The 19,813-nt window shown below is 46.1% G+C and overlaps 1 protein-coding gene across 1 annotated transcript; it reads right to left on the bottom strand.

Moving 5' to 3' along the window:
• Positions 1–605: 605 nt before the first annotated feature.
• On the bottom strand, positions 606–18,994 carry LOC138580109 (trypsin-3-like). Its single transcript, XM_069650387.1, has 4 exons — positions 18,795–18,994; positions 14,802–15,055; positions 9,832–9,968; positions 606–813 (listed from the first exon to the last, which is right to left on the bottom strand). The coding sequence occupies exons 1-4, from the start codon at positions 18,992–18,994 to the stop codon at positions 664–666; spliced, it is 741 nt and encodes a 246-aa protein (XP_069506488.1). The 3' UTR covers positions 606–663.
• Positions 18,995–19,813: the final 819 nt, after the last annotated feature.

Genomic DNA, 19,813 nt, shown 5'->3' with positions numbered 1-19,813 from the left:
GGCCTTGGTGGTTGCCTGCGGGTAATCAAGTGGGGGCTGGGGGTTTATTAGGGTCAGGTGAGTGAATAGGAGAGGGGTCAGCAGGGGAGTTGCTAGGTCTGGAAAAGACCCGGGGCTAAGCTGATGTCGGAACTGTTGGGACTGGGGGCTAGCTAGTCTTTTGGCTGTAGCTCCTGAGATTCTATCCGGGGCTACAACCAAAAGATCAGGGGCTATAGCCCCCTTAGCCCCCCCTAGCAACGCCCCTGGGGGTCAGTCTGGTTGGGCATGCCACTGAAACAGATTCTCGGCACATGATTGTTGGAACTCTTCTCCAACACATTTGCTGCACACTTCATGCACTCAAAAAAGGTTAACTGTGTGAGTGCAGCTTGCTATGTCTTTTGTGCATAGTTACTGTGCAAATCTGCAGAGCAGGGCAACATGCGATGTGAAACCTGGCCCTCTGTGGTTAGTCTGGCGCCTTCCGTAAACATGCATTAGTAATCCTGTGGCAGTTAGTTGGGCTTGCACGAGTGTGTATGTCCTAGACACATCTGAATAAGAACAACTCACAAGATTGTGACATCATATTTCATTCCGTGGTTTATTTACCCCCCCCCCCCACAGCATCCCAGACTCGCAGGCATGAGTCCCAGAAGGTCATTACACAGACACACACTCCTAATTGGCAGCCATGGTGTTCTTGATCCAGGTGGTGTAATTGCAGACCTTGGTGTAGACGCCGGGGTAATTCCTCATAGCACATCCTTTCCCCCAGGAGACGACGCCCTGGAGTTGCCCATTGCAGACCACGGGGCCACCGGAGTCACCCTGGAGGGCAGAAAGCGAGAGAGTGGTCAGAGGTTCTCACACATGCTGCTCACCCGCTACCTCACTGTTAGCTCCCACTCCCCTCTATTGGTCCCTTACAATCTGCTTCCCTCGCCGCGTACGTCCCCCATGACATGTACAGCGCTCCGCTGCTTCCTCAAGTTAGGTACATGCTAAAAAAGTATAATAATAATAATAATAATAATAATAATAATAATAATAATAATGATAATAATAATAATAATGATAATACTAATAATAATAATAATAATAATAATAATACTAATAATAACAAGAATGATAATACTAATACTAATGATAATACTAATAATAATAATAATGATAATAATAATAATAATAATACTAATAATAATACTAATAATATGAATGATAATAATAATAATAATAATAATAATGATAATAATAATAATGATAATGATAATAATAAAAATGATAATAATAATAATAATAATAATACTAATGGTAATACTAATAATAATGATAATAATAATAATAATAAAAATGATGATAATAATAATAATACTAATGCTAATACTAATAATAATAATAATAATAATAATAATAATAATTGAATGATAATAATAATAATACTAATAATAATACAAATAATAATAATAATAATAATAATAATAATAATAATACGACTGATAATACTAATAATAATAATAATAATAATAATAATAATAATAATAATAATAATAATGATAATACTAATAATAATAATGATAATGATAATGATAATAATAATAATAATAATGATAATGATAATAATAATGATGATAATAATAATAATAATAATAATAATAATAATAATAATAATAATGATGATAATGATAATAATAATAATAATAATAATAATAATACTAATGGTAATTGTAAAGAAGATTGCAGATCACACCATCGATGTATTATGTCGGCTTTATTATCTTAGTAATAAGCAAACGTGAGAGACCCCCAGCACAGGCAGTGTCCAGGGTTCAACTGCTCACAGTTGAAGAACAACATTCTGATGCACAGCTAATGACATAGATGAGGTTCCAACCTCGAATGATACCAGCCTAGCGCAAGCCGATGTACTGACACAATACATCTAGTTTCTGCATATAAACACTTCAATAACACAACCTATATACAACACACCTCCCTCCCCTAAAAAAAAAACTTCTTTTATTACACATTAATGTTTTCAATCTTAACATTTCCAGATCAAACTTATTGGGGAAAATACAACATTTATGTTGTGAGCCAAAAAAAAATTTTCTCTTTAAGATCACATACTCATCTTTTTACCTTCGCAATTCTGGATAAGCTCCAGACTTGTCCACCTTCCACACATACCGCATTCTTGTAAATCTTTGTCACTCTAACAGGTTCTGAATATAAAGGTTCCCCTTTCTTAGAAACCACAGCCCTTCTTACCCGCACAGAATCTCCAGCAACAACCACAGTCTTCCTCTTTGGATATTTCTTATTAACCCTCTTCACCCACCTTTCCTTGTCGGCATCCATCTTTTTCCTCACCTCATTAACCACTGTATTCGTTTCTCTCGCCTTACCCAACCAGGCGGGAGATACACAGGTATTAGCTTTCCGTCCTCTCATCAATTCAAATGCGCTGACTCCTGTCTCAATCCTTGGAGCCATCCTTAACGCATACAATCTATCTCTCACAGCTACCTTCCTGTCAAGTCCACTTACATTCGCTCCCCGAATAGCATCCATAATGGATCTGTTAACCCTCTCGACCATTCCATTCGCTTGTGGGCAATACAAGGGTGTCTTTTTGTGTTCGATACCACATTTACTAAGGTACTCTAAAAACATTTTTCCCACAAATTGTGGGCCATTATCTGTAAGTACACTACTGGGTAAACCCTCTCTTTCAAAAACATCTTCCAGAAATTCTATTATCCGCATACAGGTAACTTCCCTCACAATCCTAAATTCAGTCCATCTAGAAAATGTATCAACAAGTACTATGGCGAACCTTCCTTTACCTGCTCCCATATCTAATGGACCTAAAATATCCATAGCTAAATCCTGCCACACACCCACTGGGGTCCTAGTTTTTTCCATTGGTTGCGACTTAGCACGTAAACTTTTCCCCGACTTGATGCAATCAGCGCAAGCACCTACAACTTTCTCAATTTCATGATCCATCCCTGGCCACCAGTAATCATCTTTAATTACTTCTTTGGTTTTACACATCCCTATGTGACCTTGGTGTGCCCGACTTATTAGTTTACTTCTCAAACATCCCGGAACAACCAATTTGTCCCACCTATATAATAACTCTCCCTTCAATGATAATTCATTTCTCACCTCCCACATTGACCTTTCTTCACTCGATAATAATCTTTTCTCTGGCCATTCACTTTCTACAAAAGCCATAATCCGTCTCCATATCTCACTGGATCTCAACGCTTGAATCCATTCATGTTTCTGTATTATGCCCTCCAATGTAGCAAACACCATCTCATTTTCACCATAAAGATTTTTATCACTGTCAGTCCCAGCATTTTCAACTTTCACTCTTGAGGCATGATCGGCCTTGACATTTTCTTTACCCGCAACCACCTCAATTATGAACTTATGGCACTGTAGTCTTGTCACCCATCCAGCCACTCTCCTTGATACCTTATCCAGTCCCTTATTTTCAAAAATTGATTTGAGCGGTCTATGATCTGTTCTTAGAACAAATTCCTGTCCCCATACAAAATTCTTCATTTTCTCAATTCCCCAGTGACATGCCAGGGCTTCTTTTTCCAACACTGAGTAATTTAACTCTGCACCCTTCAGCATGCGGGATGCATGCATCACCACCATCTCTTTTTCCTCGAAACCTGGTTGTAACATAACTACTCCTATGCCAGTGTCACTGGCATCTACCGATAAAATTGTTTTCTTCCTGGTGTCAAACATCGATAGGGGTTTTGCCATATCTATTTTCTTCTTTACCTCCTCAAATTCCTTCTCACATTCCTTGTGCCATACAAATTCTACGCCTTTCCTTAGCAATGACCTCAAATTTCTTATGCAATCCGTGTAATTCTCTACGAAACGATGATAGAATTCGAGGGTACCTAAAAATGACCTTAATTCACTTTTGTTCTTTGGTGGCAGAGTCCTCATAATCGACTCTACTAAACTCTTTTTCGGCCTGAGACCCTGTTCAGATATTTCATGGCCTAAATACTCGACCACCTGAGTCATGAAAACACATTTCTTGCTCCTCAAAGTTATTCCCCTCGACTTGAATATTTTTAGAACCATATCGAGTCTAAATCTCAGTTCTTCTTCATCTTTACCACAGATCAGGACATCATCTTGAAAACACCATACCCCATTTACTTCCTTTAGTAACTTATCCATCACCTTCTGGAATACTGAGGAAGCCGATACCAATCCAAATGGCATGCGTTTGAATTGATATATGCCCTCATATGTAATAAAAGCAGTTAACTTGCGAGATTCATTATCCAAACCAATTTGATGATAAGCACTCGCCATGTCAAGTTTTGCAAAGCACTTCGCATCCCCAATCCTACTTAAAAGCTCACCCATATTGGGTAATGGGTGGCGGTCTGCCACAACACATCTATTAAGTTCCCTCAAATCAATGCACACCCTCAAATCTCCACTTCCCTTCTTTACGACCACCACCGGGGATATCCACTCTACAGCCTTGGCTGGCTCAATAATTCCTTCCCTCTCAAGCTTTACTAATTCATTCCGTACTGCTTCCCGCATCGACAACGGTAACGGCCTAAGTTTTGATGCAATGGGTTTACTTCCTTCCCTTATGACAATCTTATGAACCATACCCCTAAGACATCCTACCTTTTCCTGAAATACTTCGGGATATTTCATTATCATTTCGCATTTGGCAATTTTATCATTGGACTCAGAAGGGTAGCCTACATTGCAAACTTGTTCCTCACCATTGGGATCTAACTTGATTTTTAACGCTCTTTGTTCCCTCCAACCTAACAATGTTTCTCCTCTCTTTGTGACATATATCCTTCCTTGCGCTACTCTCCCTTTGAATTTTAATTCAGCTTCACAACATCCTAATATCTCTATTTTATCACCATTATATCCCCCTGGGGTTTTATCAGACGGGCACAGTTGTTCAATGGCACCTCCAACCACATTCTCAAAAACCATCTTGGACATCAACGTGATTTTAGAACAAGAGTCAGCAAGCATTTTCACATAATGACCATTAACTTCTATCCATGCTGAAGGATGCTCACTTTCGTCAGTTTCTAAACATTTTACCATATGGACCGTGACAATCTCATTTTCAGAAATATCCGCTTCCTCTGAGGAAAGGCCATCATATTCTTCGACAATGAGTGTTCCTTTACCATCTGTTCCTATTCGATAATTTTTACAACAATTTTCGAAATGACCCCATCTTTTACATATATTGCATTTGGCACGCCTCCCTGGACATATAGGAGATGTTGATAGGTGGCGTGCACTCCCACAACGGAAACATAACCTATCTTCCCTCTTTACATTGGACTGTGAGCTATCCCTCTGGGCATATTTATTTGTCTGTTCAGCTCCCCCACCCTTCATTTGGTTACCATCATAACGCCTATTTGGTCTGATTTTCTGTTTCTTCTTTTCTTTTGGGCAAGTTCCCCTTTTATCATTCACTCTTAACACTTCAGTTCCTACTGTTGACTTATTTTCTTTGGCAGCCAACTTTGCCACACATTGTAGGGTGTGTTCAATTTTCTTCGCAATGCTAATAACTTCATCTAAATTTGGATCATCTTTTAACCAGATTTCTTCACGAATCTTATCATTTGCACAATGTAACATAAACTGATCCCTTATGTGTTCGTCTAAGCCACTCCCAAATTTACAATGCAGAGACAGATGTCTTAAAGCAGTTACGTAATCTTCAACAGATTCTCCCTCATGTTGGCATCTCGTACCAAAATGATATCTTTCCAATACTGTACTAGTCTTAGTTTCAAAATGTTTATCAAGTTTAATCAGAGCAAGATCAAAGTCATTTACACCTTCTTCCACATCCAATTCCGAAACTTCAGGCAAGGTGTCATATATCCTCTGCCCTTCATAGCCCAGAAAATGCAACAACATTGCTACTTTGCGCTCAACAGACATGCCATTTCCGCATGTAGCCTTAACATAGTGAAGAAAACCCTTTTTCCAAGGCACCCATTTAATTCTTGGGGGACCTGGTGAGGGCATGAATACCTGTGGACCCGGAACTCCAGACAATGCCATAATTTCCGTCAATGGCAGAGAACTGTAGGCACACAGATAATGTGTCGATTCTCACCTGTGATCCAAGCCTGATTTGCCTTCCCGCAAGGGCCCAGGGCAAATTTTAAAAACAAACTCTGCTTTTCCCAAAGTGTGGCAACCACGTTACTCAAGGGTTGCACTGGGAGATCGCACTTCCTTGTTCCCTGCGTTGAAAACCCCGTGACTCTGAGACGTAGTGAGCATCGATACTGGGCCAATCAGCAACCTTCTCTCTGAGGGACTTGCATTCACGTTGCGTTACGCCGCTTCCGTGTGATGAACGAAACGTACCTTTTTGGGGTCGACAAATAACTCGCCTCTGTCGTTGCCGGCAAGTTTCGCTGGGCACGCACCTTCGCACCAAAAGCTCGCCTCTGCCGCCGCCGGCGGATTTCGCTGCACACGTACCTTTGCGGAATAGCGATTCGGAAGATCTCCTGTGAGGCGGTTTGGTCCGCGTAGTGCAGGGTTGCTTCCTGGTTCCTTCAGGACTTCCTTCTGCGGGACGGTCAGCGCCGTCGCCCGCCTGTGCTGGTGAGCTGACGCATTTCACTCTTTAGAGACACACCAAAGCCAAATACTCGACAGCCCCTGAACTGCAGCCTCTTAAACAGGCGTTCTCCCTTCCCTTGGTTCCTCTGGTGCTACGGCCAAACTTATGGTCCTGCAGGCTGGGGGTCTCTGTTGCGATAGGTGTCGTTACGTTAGGGAATGTCATCCCATCCTCGTCGCCATTGTAAAGAAGATTGCAGATCACACCATCGATGTATTATGTCGGCTTTATTATCTTAGTAATAAGCAAACGTGAGAGACCCCCAGCACAGGCAGTGTCCAGGGTTCAACTGCTCACAGTTGAAGAACAACATTCTGATGCACAGCTAATGACATAGATGAGGTTCCAACCTCGAATGATACCAGCCTAGCGCAAGCCGATGTACTGACACAATACATCTAGTTTCTGCATATAAACACTTCAATAACACAACCTATATACAACAGTAATACTAATAATAATGATAATAATAATAATAATAAAAATGATGATAATAATAATAATACTAATGCTAATACTAATAATAATAATAATAATAATAATAATAATAATAATAATACGAATGATAATAATAATACTAATAATAATACTAATAATAATAATAATAATAATAATAATAATAATAATACGACTGATAATACTAATAATAATAATAATAATAATAATAATAATAATAATAATGATAATACTAATAATAATAATGATAATGATAATGATAATGATAATGATAATAATAATAATGATAATGATAATAATAATGATGATAATAATAATAATAATAATAATAATAATAATAATAATAATAATAATAATGATAAGTGAGGGTCTTTACCGAGTCTGTGGAAGTGAAGGACTTGTAGATAGCAATCATAGATCATTCATGAGCGAATTAGTGTAGTATTATACATGTTTTGCACCAGTGCAAGCCCCATTAGCGGTCCAGTTAAAATAATCCTAGTGAAAAAAAACCTATTCTTTCAATGCATTCTTGCACCACTGCAATGTTTGCCCTAGTCACAAGCCTTTGCCCTGGTGCAAACATACATTGGAACAATATAACTTCAACGCTTGCCTTGGGGGTTGGACATGGCCGATAATAGCCTGCCAGACTGAGCCAGAAAGGGGTGAGCACAGCGAGGGGGTCTCACATTGGCTGAGGGCCATTACTAGCAATGTCCGCCCATTAAGGAGTTAGTTCACGCTATTAGCAGTGCAAGACCTGTCGACCCGATTTCTCCAATAAAGACAAACATAAAATGGCTGCACACTATGTCCCTTTTCTATGTCTAGCGTGGGTGGGCATGTGGTGAGGTGGCAGCTTTAAAGCTGGAAGGAGTGGAATCAAGTAAGTGGGGGTGTGAGGATTGAAGGGGTGCATTAGAGGCACAAAGAGTATGAGGAGTGGGGGTATGAGGATTGAAGGGGTGGATTATAGGTGCAGAGAGTATGAGGAGTGGGGGTATGAGGATTGAAGGGGTGGATTAGAGGTGCAGAGAGTATGAGGAGTGGGGTGTGAGGATTGAAGGGGTGGATTAGAGGTGCAGAGAGTATGAGGAGTGGGGTGTGAGGATTGAAGGGGTGGATTAGAGGTGCAGAGAGAATGAGGAGTGGGGGTATGAGGATTGAAGGGGTGGATTAAAGGTGCAGACAGTATGATGAGAGGGGTTTGAGGATTGAAGGGGTGGATTAGATGTGAAGAGAGTATAATGAGTGGGGGTATGAGGATTGAAGGGGTGGAGTAGAGATGCAGAGAGTATGAGGAGTGGGGGTATGAGGATTGAAGCGGTGGATTAGAGGTGCAGAGAGTATGAGGAGTGGGGGTGTGAGGATTGAAGGGGTGGTTTAGTGGGGGTATGAGGATTGAAGGGGTGGATTAGAGGTGCATAGAGCATGAGGAGTGGGGGTATGAGGATTGAAGGGGTGGATTATAGGTGCAGAGAGTATGAGGAGTGGGGGTATGAGGATTGAAGGGATGGATTAGAGGTGCAGAGAGTATGAGGAGTGGGGGTATGAGGATTGGAGGAGTGGATTAGAGGTGCAGAGAGTATGAGGAGTGGGGAGTGAGGATTGACGGGGTGGATTAGAGGTGCAGAGAGTATGAGGAGTGGGGAGTGAGGATTGACGGGGTGGATTAGAGGTGCAGAGAGTATGAGGAGTGGGGAGTGAGGATTGAAGGGGTGGATTAGAGGTGCAGAGAGTATGAGGAGTGGGGGTATGAGGATTGAAGTGGTGTATTAGTGGGGCAAAGAGTATGAGAAGTGGGGGTGTGAGGATTGAAGAGGTGGATTAGAGGTGCAGAGAATATGAGGAGTGGGGGTATGAGGATTGAAGGGGTGGATTAGAGGTGCAGAGAGTATTTGGAGTGGGGGTAAGAGGATTGAAGGGGTGCATAAGAGGTGCAGAGAGTATTTGGAGTGGGGGTGGGAGGATTGAAGGGGTGGATTATAAGTGCAGAGAGTATGAGGTGTGGGGATACGAGGATTGAAGGAGTGGATTGGAGGCGCAGAGAGTATGAGGAGTGGGGGTAAGAGGATTGAAGGGGTGGATTATAGGTGCAGAGAGTATGAGGAGTGGGGATACGAGGATTGAAGGAGTGGATTAGAGGTGCAGAGAGTATGAGGAGTGGGGGTGGGAGGATTGAAGGAGTGGATTGGAGGTGCAGAGAGTATGAGGAGTGGGGGTATGAGGATTGAAGGAGTGTATTAGAGGTGCAGAGAGTATGAGGGTGAAAGGGAATGAGGCCTTAGATCGTGGCACATGAATTCTGGTAAATGTTGTTCAAGGGCATCACCAGCATATGTTCAGACATTTTATATCTCTCTAGATCTGGATTGTCCAACTCTGGCCCTCGAGGGCCAGAAACATGTCGGGTTTTCAGTATACCCCTAATTAATATGCATGGAATACATTTGCATACAATGATTCTGAATGCATGTACATTTGTTTTCATTAATATTAATGATGGATGTCCTGAAAATCCGTCAGGATTCCGTGCCTGGGGGCCTGGAGGTGGACTACCCTGTTCTAGAGGCTCTTATTTTCTAGAGAGCTATCACTAGCAATCAATATACCCCAACCCCCATGGCTCATGGCAACTGCAGACCAATTAGTAACGTTCCAAAGGCAGAGGCGAATAATTTGGATGGATTTGGTACCTGGCAAGAGTCCTTTCCTCCTTCGATGAATCCAGCGCAGAACATGTTGCTGGTGATCTGCCCCGGGTAGGCGTTGGTGCACTGGCTCGATGACAGGATGGGGGCGTTCAGGCACTGCAGCTGGCTGGGGTAGTTAGCTATGCAAGAAGGCAACGGGGAGAAAACACGTTTCATTATTGCTCTTGCCAAGCAGACACAATGGAGACACAATACACCTGCCGGCTTATACACAGCTCCCCAGACCCTGCACGTGTACAAGTGACGTCACTGAATAAGAAGGCAACTGGAGGAAACAACCCCTTATGGAGAAAGGCGCCTGCTTGAAGGAGAGTCAATTTGTGATTGAAGGCCCCTGCTGGCGGGAGAGTCAATGTGTGATTGAAGGAAGCTGCTAGAGGCAGAGTCAATGTGTGATTGAAGGCAGCTGCTTCAGGGAGGGTGAATGTGTGATTGAAGGCCCCTGCTGGAGGGAGAGTCTATGTGTGATTGAAGGAAGCTGCTAGAGGGAGAGTCAATGTGTGATTGAAGGCAGCTGCTTCAGGGAGGGTCAATGTGTGATTGAAGGCCCCTGCTGGAGGGAGAGTCTATGTGTGATTGAAGGGCCCTGCTGGAGGGAGAGTCAATGTGTGATTGAAGGAAGCTGCTAGAGGGAGAGTCAATGTGTGATTGAAGGCAGCTGCTTCAGGGAGGGTCAATGTGTGATTGAAGGCCCCTGCTGGAGGGAGAGTCTATGTGTGATTGAAGGGCCCTGCTAGAGGGAGTCAATGTGTGATTGCAGGCAGCTGCTTCAGGGAGGGTCAATGTGTGATTGAAGGCCCCTGCTGGAGGGAGAGTCTATGTGTGATTGAAGGGCCCTGCTAGAGGGAGTCAATGTATGATTGAATGCAGCTGCTGGAGGGAGAGTCAATGGGCCTCATTACGACCCTGGCTCTAAGTGTTTAACAGCGCTGTAAAAGGCTGCGGCGCCGTTAAACACTTAGCGCCTTACTACGAGGTCCCTTTGCGGGACCCGACCTTAACGGCTGGTCTACACCAGCCGTTAAAGTAGGGACCCGCAAAGGGACCTTGGTGCTAAGTACGGTACTGCAATTTGCGGTACCGTACTTAGCGCCTTCCCCATTCCCATAGAGCCCTATGGCCCGAAAATGGGAATGGGGAAGGGCCATGGTTCAATGGGGAATTACCGCCCCGCCAACCTTGGAATGGGGTGGTAATTCCCCATTGAACCATGGCGGACCCGTTACAACACCGGCACCAACCATGGTGCTAAAAGCGCCATGGTTTAGCGCCGGTGTTGTAATGAGGGCCAATGTGTGATGGAAAGCAGCTGCTTGAGGGAAGAGTCAATGTGTGATTGAAGGCAGCTGCTTCAAGGAGAGTAGACATGTGATGGAAGGCCCCTGCTTGACGGAGAGTGCATGTGTGATTGAAGGCAGCTGCTGGAGGGAGAGTCAATGTGTGATTGAAGGCAACTGCTGGAGGGAGAGTCAATGTGTGATTGAAGGCCCCTGCTGGAGGGAGAGTCAATGCGTGATTGAAGGCTCCTGATGGAGGGAGAGTCAATGCGTGATTGAAGGCTCCTGATGGAGGGAGAGTCAATGCGTCATTGAAGGCTCCTGCTGGAGGGAGAGTCAATGTCTGATTGAAGGCAGATGCTTGAAGGAGACTCAATGTGTGATTGAAGGCAGCTGCTGTAGGGAGAGTCAATGTGTGATGGAAGGCAGCTGCTGGAGGGAGAGTCAATGTGTGATGGAAGGCCCCTGCTGGAGGGAGAGTCAATGTGTGATTGAAGGCAGATGCTTGAAGGAGACTCAATGTGTGATTGAAGGCAGCTGCTGTAGGGAGAGTCAATGTGTGATGGAAGGCAGCTGCTGGAGGGAGAGTCAATGTGTGATGGAAGGCAGCTGCTGGAGGGAGAGTCAATGTGTGATGGAAGGCCCCTGCTGGAGGGGGAGTGCATGTGTGATTGAAGGCAGCTGTTGAAGAGAGAGTCAATGTGTGATTGAAGGCAGCTGCTGGAGGGAGAGTCAATGTGTGATTGAAGGCAGCTGCTGGAGGGAGAGGGAATGTGTGATTGAAGGCCCCTGCTGGAGGGAGAGTCAATGTGTGATTGAAGGCAGCTGCTGGAGGGAGAGTCAATGTGTGATGGAAGGCAGCTGCTGGAGGGAGAGTCAATGTGTGATGGAAGGCCCCTGCTGGAGGGAGAGTCTATGTGTGATTGAAGGCTCCTGATGGAGGGAGAGTCAATGCGTGATTGAAGGCTCCTGATGGAGGGAGAGTCAATGCGTCATTGAAGGCTCCTGCTTGAGGGAGACTCAATGTGTGATTGAAGGCAGCTGCTGTAGGGAGAGTCAATGTGTAATGGAAGGCAGCTGCTGGAGGGAGAGTGTATGTGTGATTGAAGGCCCGTGCTGGAGGGAGAGTGTATGTGTGATTGAAGGCAGCTGCTGGAGGGAGAGTAGGTGTGATGGAAGGCAGCTGCTGGAAGAAGACTGAATGTGTGATTGAAGGCAGCTGGCTGCATTCCAGACCTGCTGGCTGCCTATTGGTCAGGCTGGGGAGTGTGTTGTGCAGTGGTTTGGACACCCACACATGCACAGATATAATGTCCTGTGGGCGAGGTGAATCTATCCCACACGGAGTATCCTTCCCTAATAGGACATTATATTCCTGTTTATCTAAAACTCTGTTTTACTATCCCATAATACTCTCTCCATAGGCTTTCAAGTTCCTTTTTACAACATGTTTTACGGGAGTCATTGTGCTTCCAGTATCTTGATATTTCTGTCTGTTATCAGCAATGGCCTTCAGTCTATTCCAGTTATGCACATAAAAGGTACAGGTTCCAGGACAAGATTTTGTTTTGAGTTCCCAAGAAAAGTTCTTTCTGCAAATGTACTAAATATTGACATTTGTAAATCATATTACATATAATCATGTGTGTGCAATTAAACGAAAGAAACGAATCAATGTTCATTGCACTTTGTAAAGAGGATCATTTCTACCTTTGACGTTTGCAAAATTGAGCGAGGATCAGGGAAAAGGCGGTAACACACTTACCAACCGCCGAGCCAGGCTACTACCACCAGCAGCAGAACATGCTGAAGGGGGCTTTCACCCGATTCAGAAGTTTGCAGCCGAGTCCTGAGGGGCTGGATCTGCCATGGGGGGGTTTTGGGGGTGGGCTGATAATATCTCAACTCTGCCAACTAGAGAAGCTGGCACCGAATGTACCAGTATTACAGAGGCCTGCAGTGCAGGCAAGATGTCCACCAAAATTGAGGCCAACTCTGAGGTGGGAGGATTGCTCAGGGGCAACGCGCTTGCCTTGAAAGCAGGACGACGCGGCACAAGCAGGTTCGATGCCCGGGTGTGCGCTGAGGAACCTCTGGGTATTAAGCACAAATGAACCTGCTTGGATTTTGCTGGGGGGCTTTACGACTCAATGGTGTGTGGGGGTGGGAAAATGGGGCAACCTCATGGCCCCATTCTACCCAGTTGAGGCATCTTTGTCTCGTTTTTTCACAAACCCGCAAGGGGAGGTGGATGGGAAGGCAGGGTACTGATTACTGAGCCTATCCCCCCAAAACCCTTGTGTCAGAACCAGGCATCGTCAACCACAAAAGGCACGTTCATCTCACTTACAGCTGCTCCACTGTGTCAACATCCCACCATTAGGCCATTGCTCCAGAACCCCCATTGCCCAATCCCAGGTCACTTACAGCTGCTCCACTGTGTCAACATCCCACCATTAGGCCATTGCTCCAGAACCCCCATTGCCCAATCCCTGGTCACTTACAGCTACTCCACTGTGTCAACATCCCACCACTGTGCCATTGCTCCAGAATACCCATTGCCCCAGTCCTTGGTCACTTACAGCTACTCCACTGTGTCAACATCCCACCACTATGGCATTGCTCCAGTATCCCCATTACCCCAGTCCCTGGTCATTTACAGCTACTCCACTGTGTCAACATCTCACCACTATGCCATTGCTCCAGAACCGACATTGCCCCAGACCCTGCTCACTTACAGTCACTTCCACTGTGTCAACATCCCACCACTAGGCCATTGCTCCAGAACCCCCATTGTCCCAGACCCTGGTCACTTACAGCTACTCCACTGTGTCAACATCCCACCACTAGGCCATTGCTCCAGAACCCCCATTGCCCCAGACCTTGATCACTTACAGCTACTCCACTGTGTCAACATCCCACCACTAGGCCATTGCTCCAGAACCACCATTGCCCAATCCCTGGTCACTTACAGCTACTCCACTGTGTCAACATCCCACCACTATGGCATTGCTCCAGTATCCCCATTGCCCGAGTCCCTGGTCACTTACAGCTACTCCACTGTGTCAACATCCCACCACTAGGCCATTGCTCCAGAACGCCCATTCCCCCAGTCCCATGTCACTTACAGCCACTCCACTGTGTCAACATCCCACCACTATGCCATGGCTCCATAACCCCATTGCCCCAGACCCTGGTCACTTACAGCCACTCCACTGTGTCAACATCCGACCACTATGCCATTGCTCCAGAACCCCCATTGCCCCCGTCCCTGGTCACTTACAGCCAGTTCCACTGTGTCAACATCCCACCACTATGCCATTGCTCCAGAATACCCATTGCCCCAGTCCCTGGTCACTTACAGCTACTCCACTGTGTCAACATCTCACCACTATGCCATTGCTCCAGAATCCCCATTGCCCCAGTCCCTGGTCACTTACATTCACTTCCACTGTGTCAACATCCCACCACTAGGCCATTGCTCCAGAACCCCCAAGCCCCAGTCCCTGGTCACTTATAGCTACTCCACTGTGTCAACATCCCACCACTACGCCATTGCTCCAGAACCCCCATTGCCCCAGACCTTGATCACTTACAGCTACTTCCACTGTGTCAACATCCCACCACTATGCCATTGCTCCAGAATCCCCATTGCCCCAGACCCTGGTCACTTACAGCCACTGCCGGAGGTGTTTCCCCAACCGGATATCAGACACTGTGTTCCGGTGGCAGCACAGCCAGTTGGCAGGGCGACGGCCTTCACGTAGCTGTTGAGCGTCGCTGCGCGGGACAGCTTGATGAGCATGATGTCGTTATCCAGGTTGCGGGAGTTGTAGCTGCCGTGTCTGATGACCTTGACAGAGTCAATGAATTGTTCAGTGCCTTCATTGGAGTTGATATTGTGCTCGCCGAGCCTCACCTGAATACGCCTAAAATACGACAGTGTTATAAGCATTAACATTGTGTTATTTGCAAGGTGAGTGGTCATATGATTTCATGTCTAAACTTTTGCATATGTTTTATGAATTGTGTATGTTTTTCATGGCTTTGACTGATAAGCAAGCACTGCTTGATATTGCATCAATTCAGGTGGTTTAGTCGCTACATGTCAGAAAGGAGGACACAGGAGAGGGGCCCCAGAAGGGGTGTCTTCAGGATGAGTCTGGCCAGAATGTGGGGCACATCCACAATGAGAAGGATGCAGAGCAGAGATATGTTCTCTCTGTCACGTCTGAGCTTGCAGAGGCGGGAATAAGAGTCTTACTAGCACCCCAAAAGGTCCAATCAGGAATGAGCAAGAAGGGCCCCTTTAATGCCTACTTTGTGTGCAGAGTTGGCTTTCCAAAGGCTGGCAGCAGATTCAGTAAAGTCAGGACTTCTTCATGTGACCCAGTGCCACATACTTAAGTCAACACGAGCAAAGCGGGTACTCCTGTGGAGTGGGGCACAGGTTTCCTTCCTGTCAAAGTGTGACATTATCTATGAATTGTGGGACTGGAATTCTGGTGCTAGGAATTGCAGAAGGAGTCAAAGAGGGTGGAATATAGCGGAACCGAGGGGTAACTGCTGCATGCATTCATGAAGTGTGGAAAGTACTGTGTTCACTGACCCACAGGTGACCTCACTACTTTGAGTTGCAAGGTTGCCAGCACATACCTTAGTGTCCAGGGTTAGGCAAGGTTCATATGACTCTGAGCTGAATCTGTAGGGCAGACGCTGCCAAGATTTGCTCATCAGTAGGAGGAGTTATGTGGAATGCGCTCGGCGTGATGGCGCGCTTGGCTCCTGAAAATGATGAGTCTGGAGTGGTATTGCCAGGGTTGAGCCCAAGGTTTATTTGAAGTCGAATGTCTATCATTTCTGGCTGAATGTGTGTCCAGGGCATTGTGGGCATTCAACATGCTGCAATATCCAGCAGTAGATCTTGCCGCTACTTGCTGCAGATGGATAGAATAAGTTCTGTGGTGCGGCGTGTATAGCCTTCCAGGCGCACTGTAGATTGCAGCATATGCAAGATATGGGCCAATTGCTCCCTTCCCCTTGGTAACTGGAAGCAACATCTAAAGGGTATCGTTTTTAGAGCTCTATATTTATGGTTGTATGAGGGCAAGTGCACAGTTCAAGGCAAGGTGACCTAATGCGTCACTGCTCATGCCCGAGGGTTTGACACTCCCTAACATGGGGCAATAGTTGCTCTCAAGAGGTGCAACCCTTCTTCGAATGCAATGAAGAGATCCAGGATCCAGAACGTCCTTTGAGCTTTTTTTACAGGAATGTTTGTGGAGAACGAGTAGGATGAGTGTGAATACCAGCATACTAGCCAAGGGGCAGAGGAGAGGTCTAGCTCGCCAGACAAGAGGTGACAGTGAAATAAAATCAGTAACAGGTCAAAGTAAGTGTTCGGCAACCATGCCCACGCCCACACCCCAGAGGTCCCAGTGTCCAGGGACTGACCTTACCTGTGCAGGGAGCCTGAAGGCTCTAGACCCAATGGTGCAGATGGTGTCACAGTGCTGGATGCACTGGAGGACAGACGGGCTCCCCGATTCCTCGACGGCCCATGCAGTTGCGCGCCGCCATCTTGCGATCCGAGCCCAGGCCCATTGAGCCATGGTCATGGGTCCATGCATGAGCATCAGGGAGCGTCCTAGCATTGCTAGGAGACAGGCGGTTATGACTGCGCTGTCATCTTGGGCTATTTAAGCTTGACTTAGACAGCGATCCTCACGTCTCAACTTCCCTTCTTGTGCTGCACTCCCTTTACTTCCTCTTCCCTCCGGCTCCTGTTCTAGGAGTTATGTCTTCGTCCTGTTGCTCCAGACACTTGTTCTTCTCTCTTGTTCCGCTGGTCCTTCACCTTCTGCCCTGTGGTTCCTGCTCCTTCCAGCCTTCTTACTATCTGGTGCCCCGGCTCAGTGCGTTGCACCGTTCTTCTGCCACTACCATCCGGGCACTCTTTGCTCTGCTGCCGCTCGTGGAGTCTGGGCAATTCCCTGTGCCATTTGCGTCTCGCTTTTCCACGACATTGTGGCGCTGCCGCCTTCTTACCACACCAGGATCACAGTTAGGAGGCGCCAGCGTCCCGATGTTCTTGAGAGAACGACTACATGAAATTTAAGAAACCTGAAGGTTAAAGACATCCAGCTCAGGGTTCTCTTTAGAGTGTAGGTGCAGTGAGATGGTATTGGAAAGGAATAGATGTGTAACTGCAGGGTTGAAGGCCATGAGGGTAGGGTGCAGTCTCTTATGAGGCACAGCAGGATGAAGGCCAGGAGGGTAGGGTGCAGTCTCTTATTAGGCACAGCAGGATGAAGGCCATGAGGGTAGGGTGCAGTCTCTTATTAGGCACAGCAGGATGAAGGCCATGAGGGTAGGGGGCAGTCTCTTATTAGGCACAGCAGGATGAAGGCCATGAGGGTAGGGTGGAGTCTCTTATAAGGCACAGCAGGAGGAAGGCCATAAGGGTAGGGTGCAGTCTCTTATTAGGCACAGCAGGATGAAGGCCATGAGGGTAGGGCACAGTCTCTTATTAGGCACAGCAGGATGAAGGCCATGAGGGTAGGGCGCAGTCTCTTATTAGGCACAGCAGGAGGAAGGCCATGAGGGTAGGGTGGAGTCTCTTATAAGGCACAGCAGGATGAAGGCCATGAGGGTAGGGTGGAGTCTCTTATAAGGCACAGCAGGAGGAAGGCCATAAGGGTAGGGTGGAGTCCCTTATAAGGCACAGCAGGATGAAGGCCATAAGGGTAGGGTGGAGTCCCTTATAAGGCACAGCAGGATGAAGGCCATGAGGGTAGGGTGGAGTCTCTTATAAGGCACAGCAGGAGGAAGGCCATGAGGGTAGGGTGGAGTCTCTTATAAGGCACAGCAGGATGAAGGCCATAAGGGTAGGGTGGAGTCTCTTATAAGGCACAGCAGGATGAAGGCCATAAGGGTAGGGTGGAGTCTCTTATTAGGCACAGCAGGATGAAGGCCTAAAGCCATGGAGCGATCCAGGAAATGGCTTGACCGCTGGTCACTGTTTGCGTGTCCTCAGACATTGGCATCTAGAGTTCCTGCTCCAGGGATAACAGGCTGCGAGAGGTCTAGTGCAGGTCTGTCCATTGATGCATTGCGTGCAGTGGCCTGTGACTGCAGACTTCCAAAATGGAGACAACAGGCATGAGTGCTAGAGTTAGGAAATGATCTTAGCATATGTCTTCAGTAGTAATCAGGGGTGTGGGTGCGCTCTGGGCAACATTAAACATGGGGCATCCAAATGAATGTGAAACAGGGCCTGGTCTATGTTGAGCTTGAGGGTCTGAGGACCATGGCGCCATGTTGTATATTTACATCTCTTCTGCTACTGAGGGAAACATAGGTCTGACTTTTCTAAGGGCTTTCGGTCTGTTCTTTCCCATCTATGCATCTGTTTGCTCTTTTTAAGGTCTCTGTGATTGTAGTGCTGCAGTTGCACTCTTTGCAATCTGAATAAGCTAAGGTGAACTTATGTTCTGGGGTCAGTGCAGCAGGCTGGTACTCAATGGCTGCAACACCAACTGGAGCTAGGTCAGGCTCTAGAGTGTCTGCATGTTACAGGTGTGGCAGGTCACAGTGACGACACCTGAGTCATTGGCCAATGTGTGTGTGGGAGGATTGGACATTGACACACAGCTATACTGCACTTACGATTTGTAGCAGTGAGCAGCAGACACCACCCATTGGCTGTTTATGAGGGACCCGCCGCAGAAATGGTAGCCGGCATTCAGGGACACTTGGTAGGGCAGAGCGTTCTTGCCACAAGTGTAGCCTCCAACAATTTTGTCATCATCGTCGTCAATGGGGAAGGCGGCTGCAAAGGAAACCAACACCATTAGACCTACATCCATGTTACAGTTCTTAGATGTATTGGATGATTCAATCAACATGATTCAGTGCCATGGAGTGGAATGCTGTACATACATGTAACCCAGACATGGTATGTGTTCTGGGATATGAACACATAGTGTATAATTGACCAGAGGTAACCCTGCAGCGTCCCTGGATGACTAATGCAATGAGCACTATGCTGAAAGGGCAACAGCTCTAAACACCATGATAGAACTCACCACCATTTAACTCTTCGCCAGCCAGTGTGTATTAATCAGATAACTGACATTAGCATGTCGATGTATGTGCAAGGGGACTGATGACTGACCCAGTCATATGGGAATCTTTCCAGATGCCCTCTCTCGAGCCTGAAGGCCCCTTACACTTGTATTGCTTCGAGTGTACCCCATTTCCGGTTGCAGTACCACCCCAAACATCAATGAATACACATACAAATGTGCAAGAAAAGTACAATTCCTCACTGTAGATGCAAACCTTTATATTCATAGTCTCTTGGGAAAGTTTGTTCAGTAATTCCATGTGAAGCCTGTTTAGCTGCCGGGTCCGCCATTTTGTGAAAGCTGCTTTATAGTCAATAAATAGGATCACTGGCTACCTGGGGCGATGCTTACTGCACTGCCAACCTGTCCAATAACTATGAACAAGTGTGGATTCGAAACTGAGTATCTGTGCGCTAGTTATCACTAGTATATTGTAATCAAGAAGTAATTGAAGGAGCAGCACTTCAACTCCCGACAACCAATCCACCTTGGTTGGAATTGAAATAGAATGCTTAGAAAAAGAGAGAGGGGTTGGTTGTGCGCTTTACACCATTACAA

The sequence above is a fragment of the Ambystoma mexicanum genome, chromosome 3p, assembly GCF_040938575.1.
Source record: "Ambystoma mexicanum isolate Mex_15411 chromosome 3p, UKY_AmexF1_1, whole genome shotgun sequence".
Lineage (NCBI taxonomy): Eukaryota > Metazoa > Chordata > Amphibia > Caudata > Ambystomatidae > Ambystoma > Ambystoma mexicanum.
This window is presented reverse-complemented; position numbering and strand designations above follow the sequence as displayed.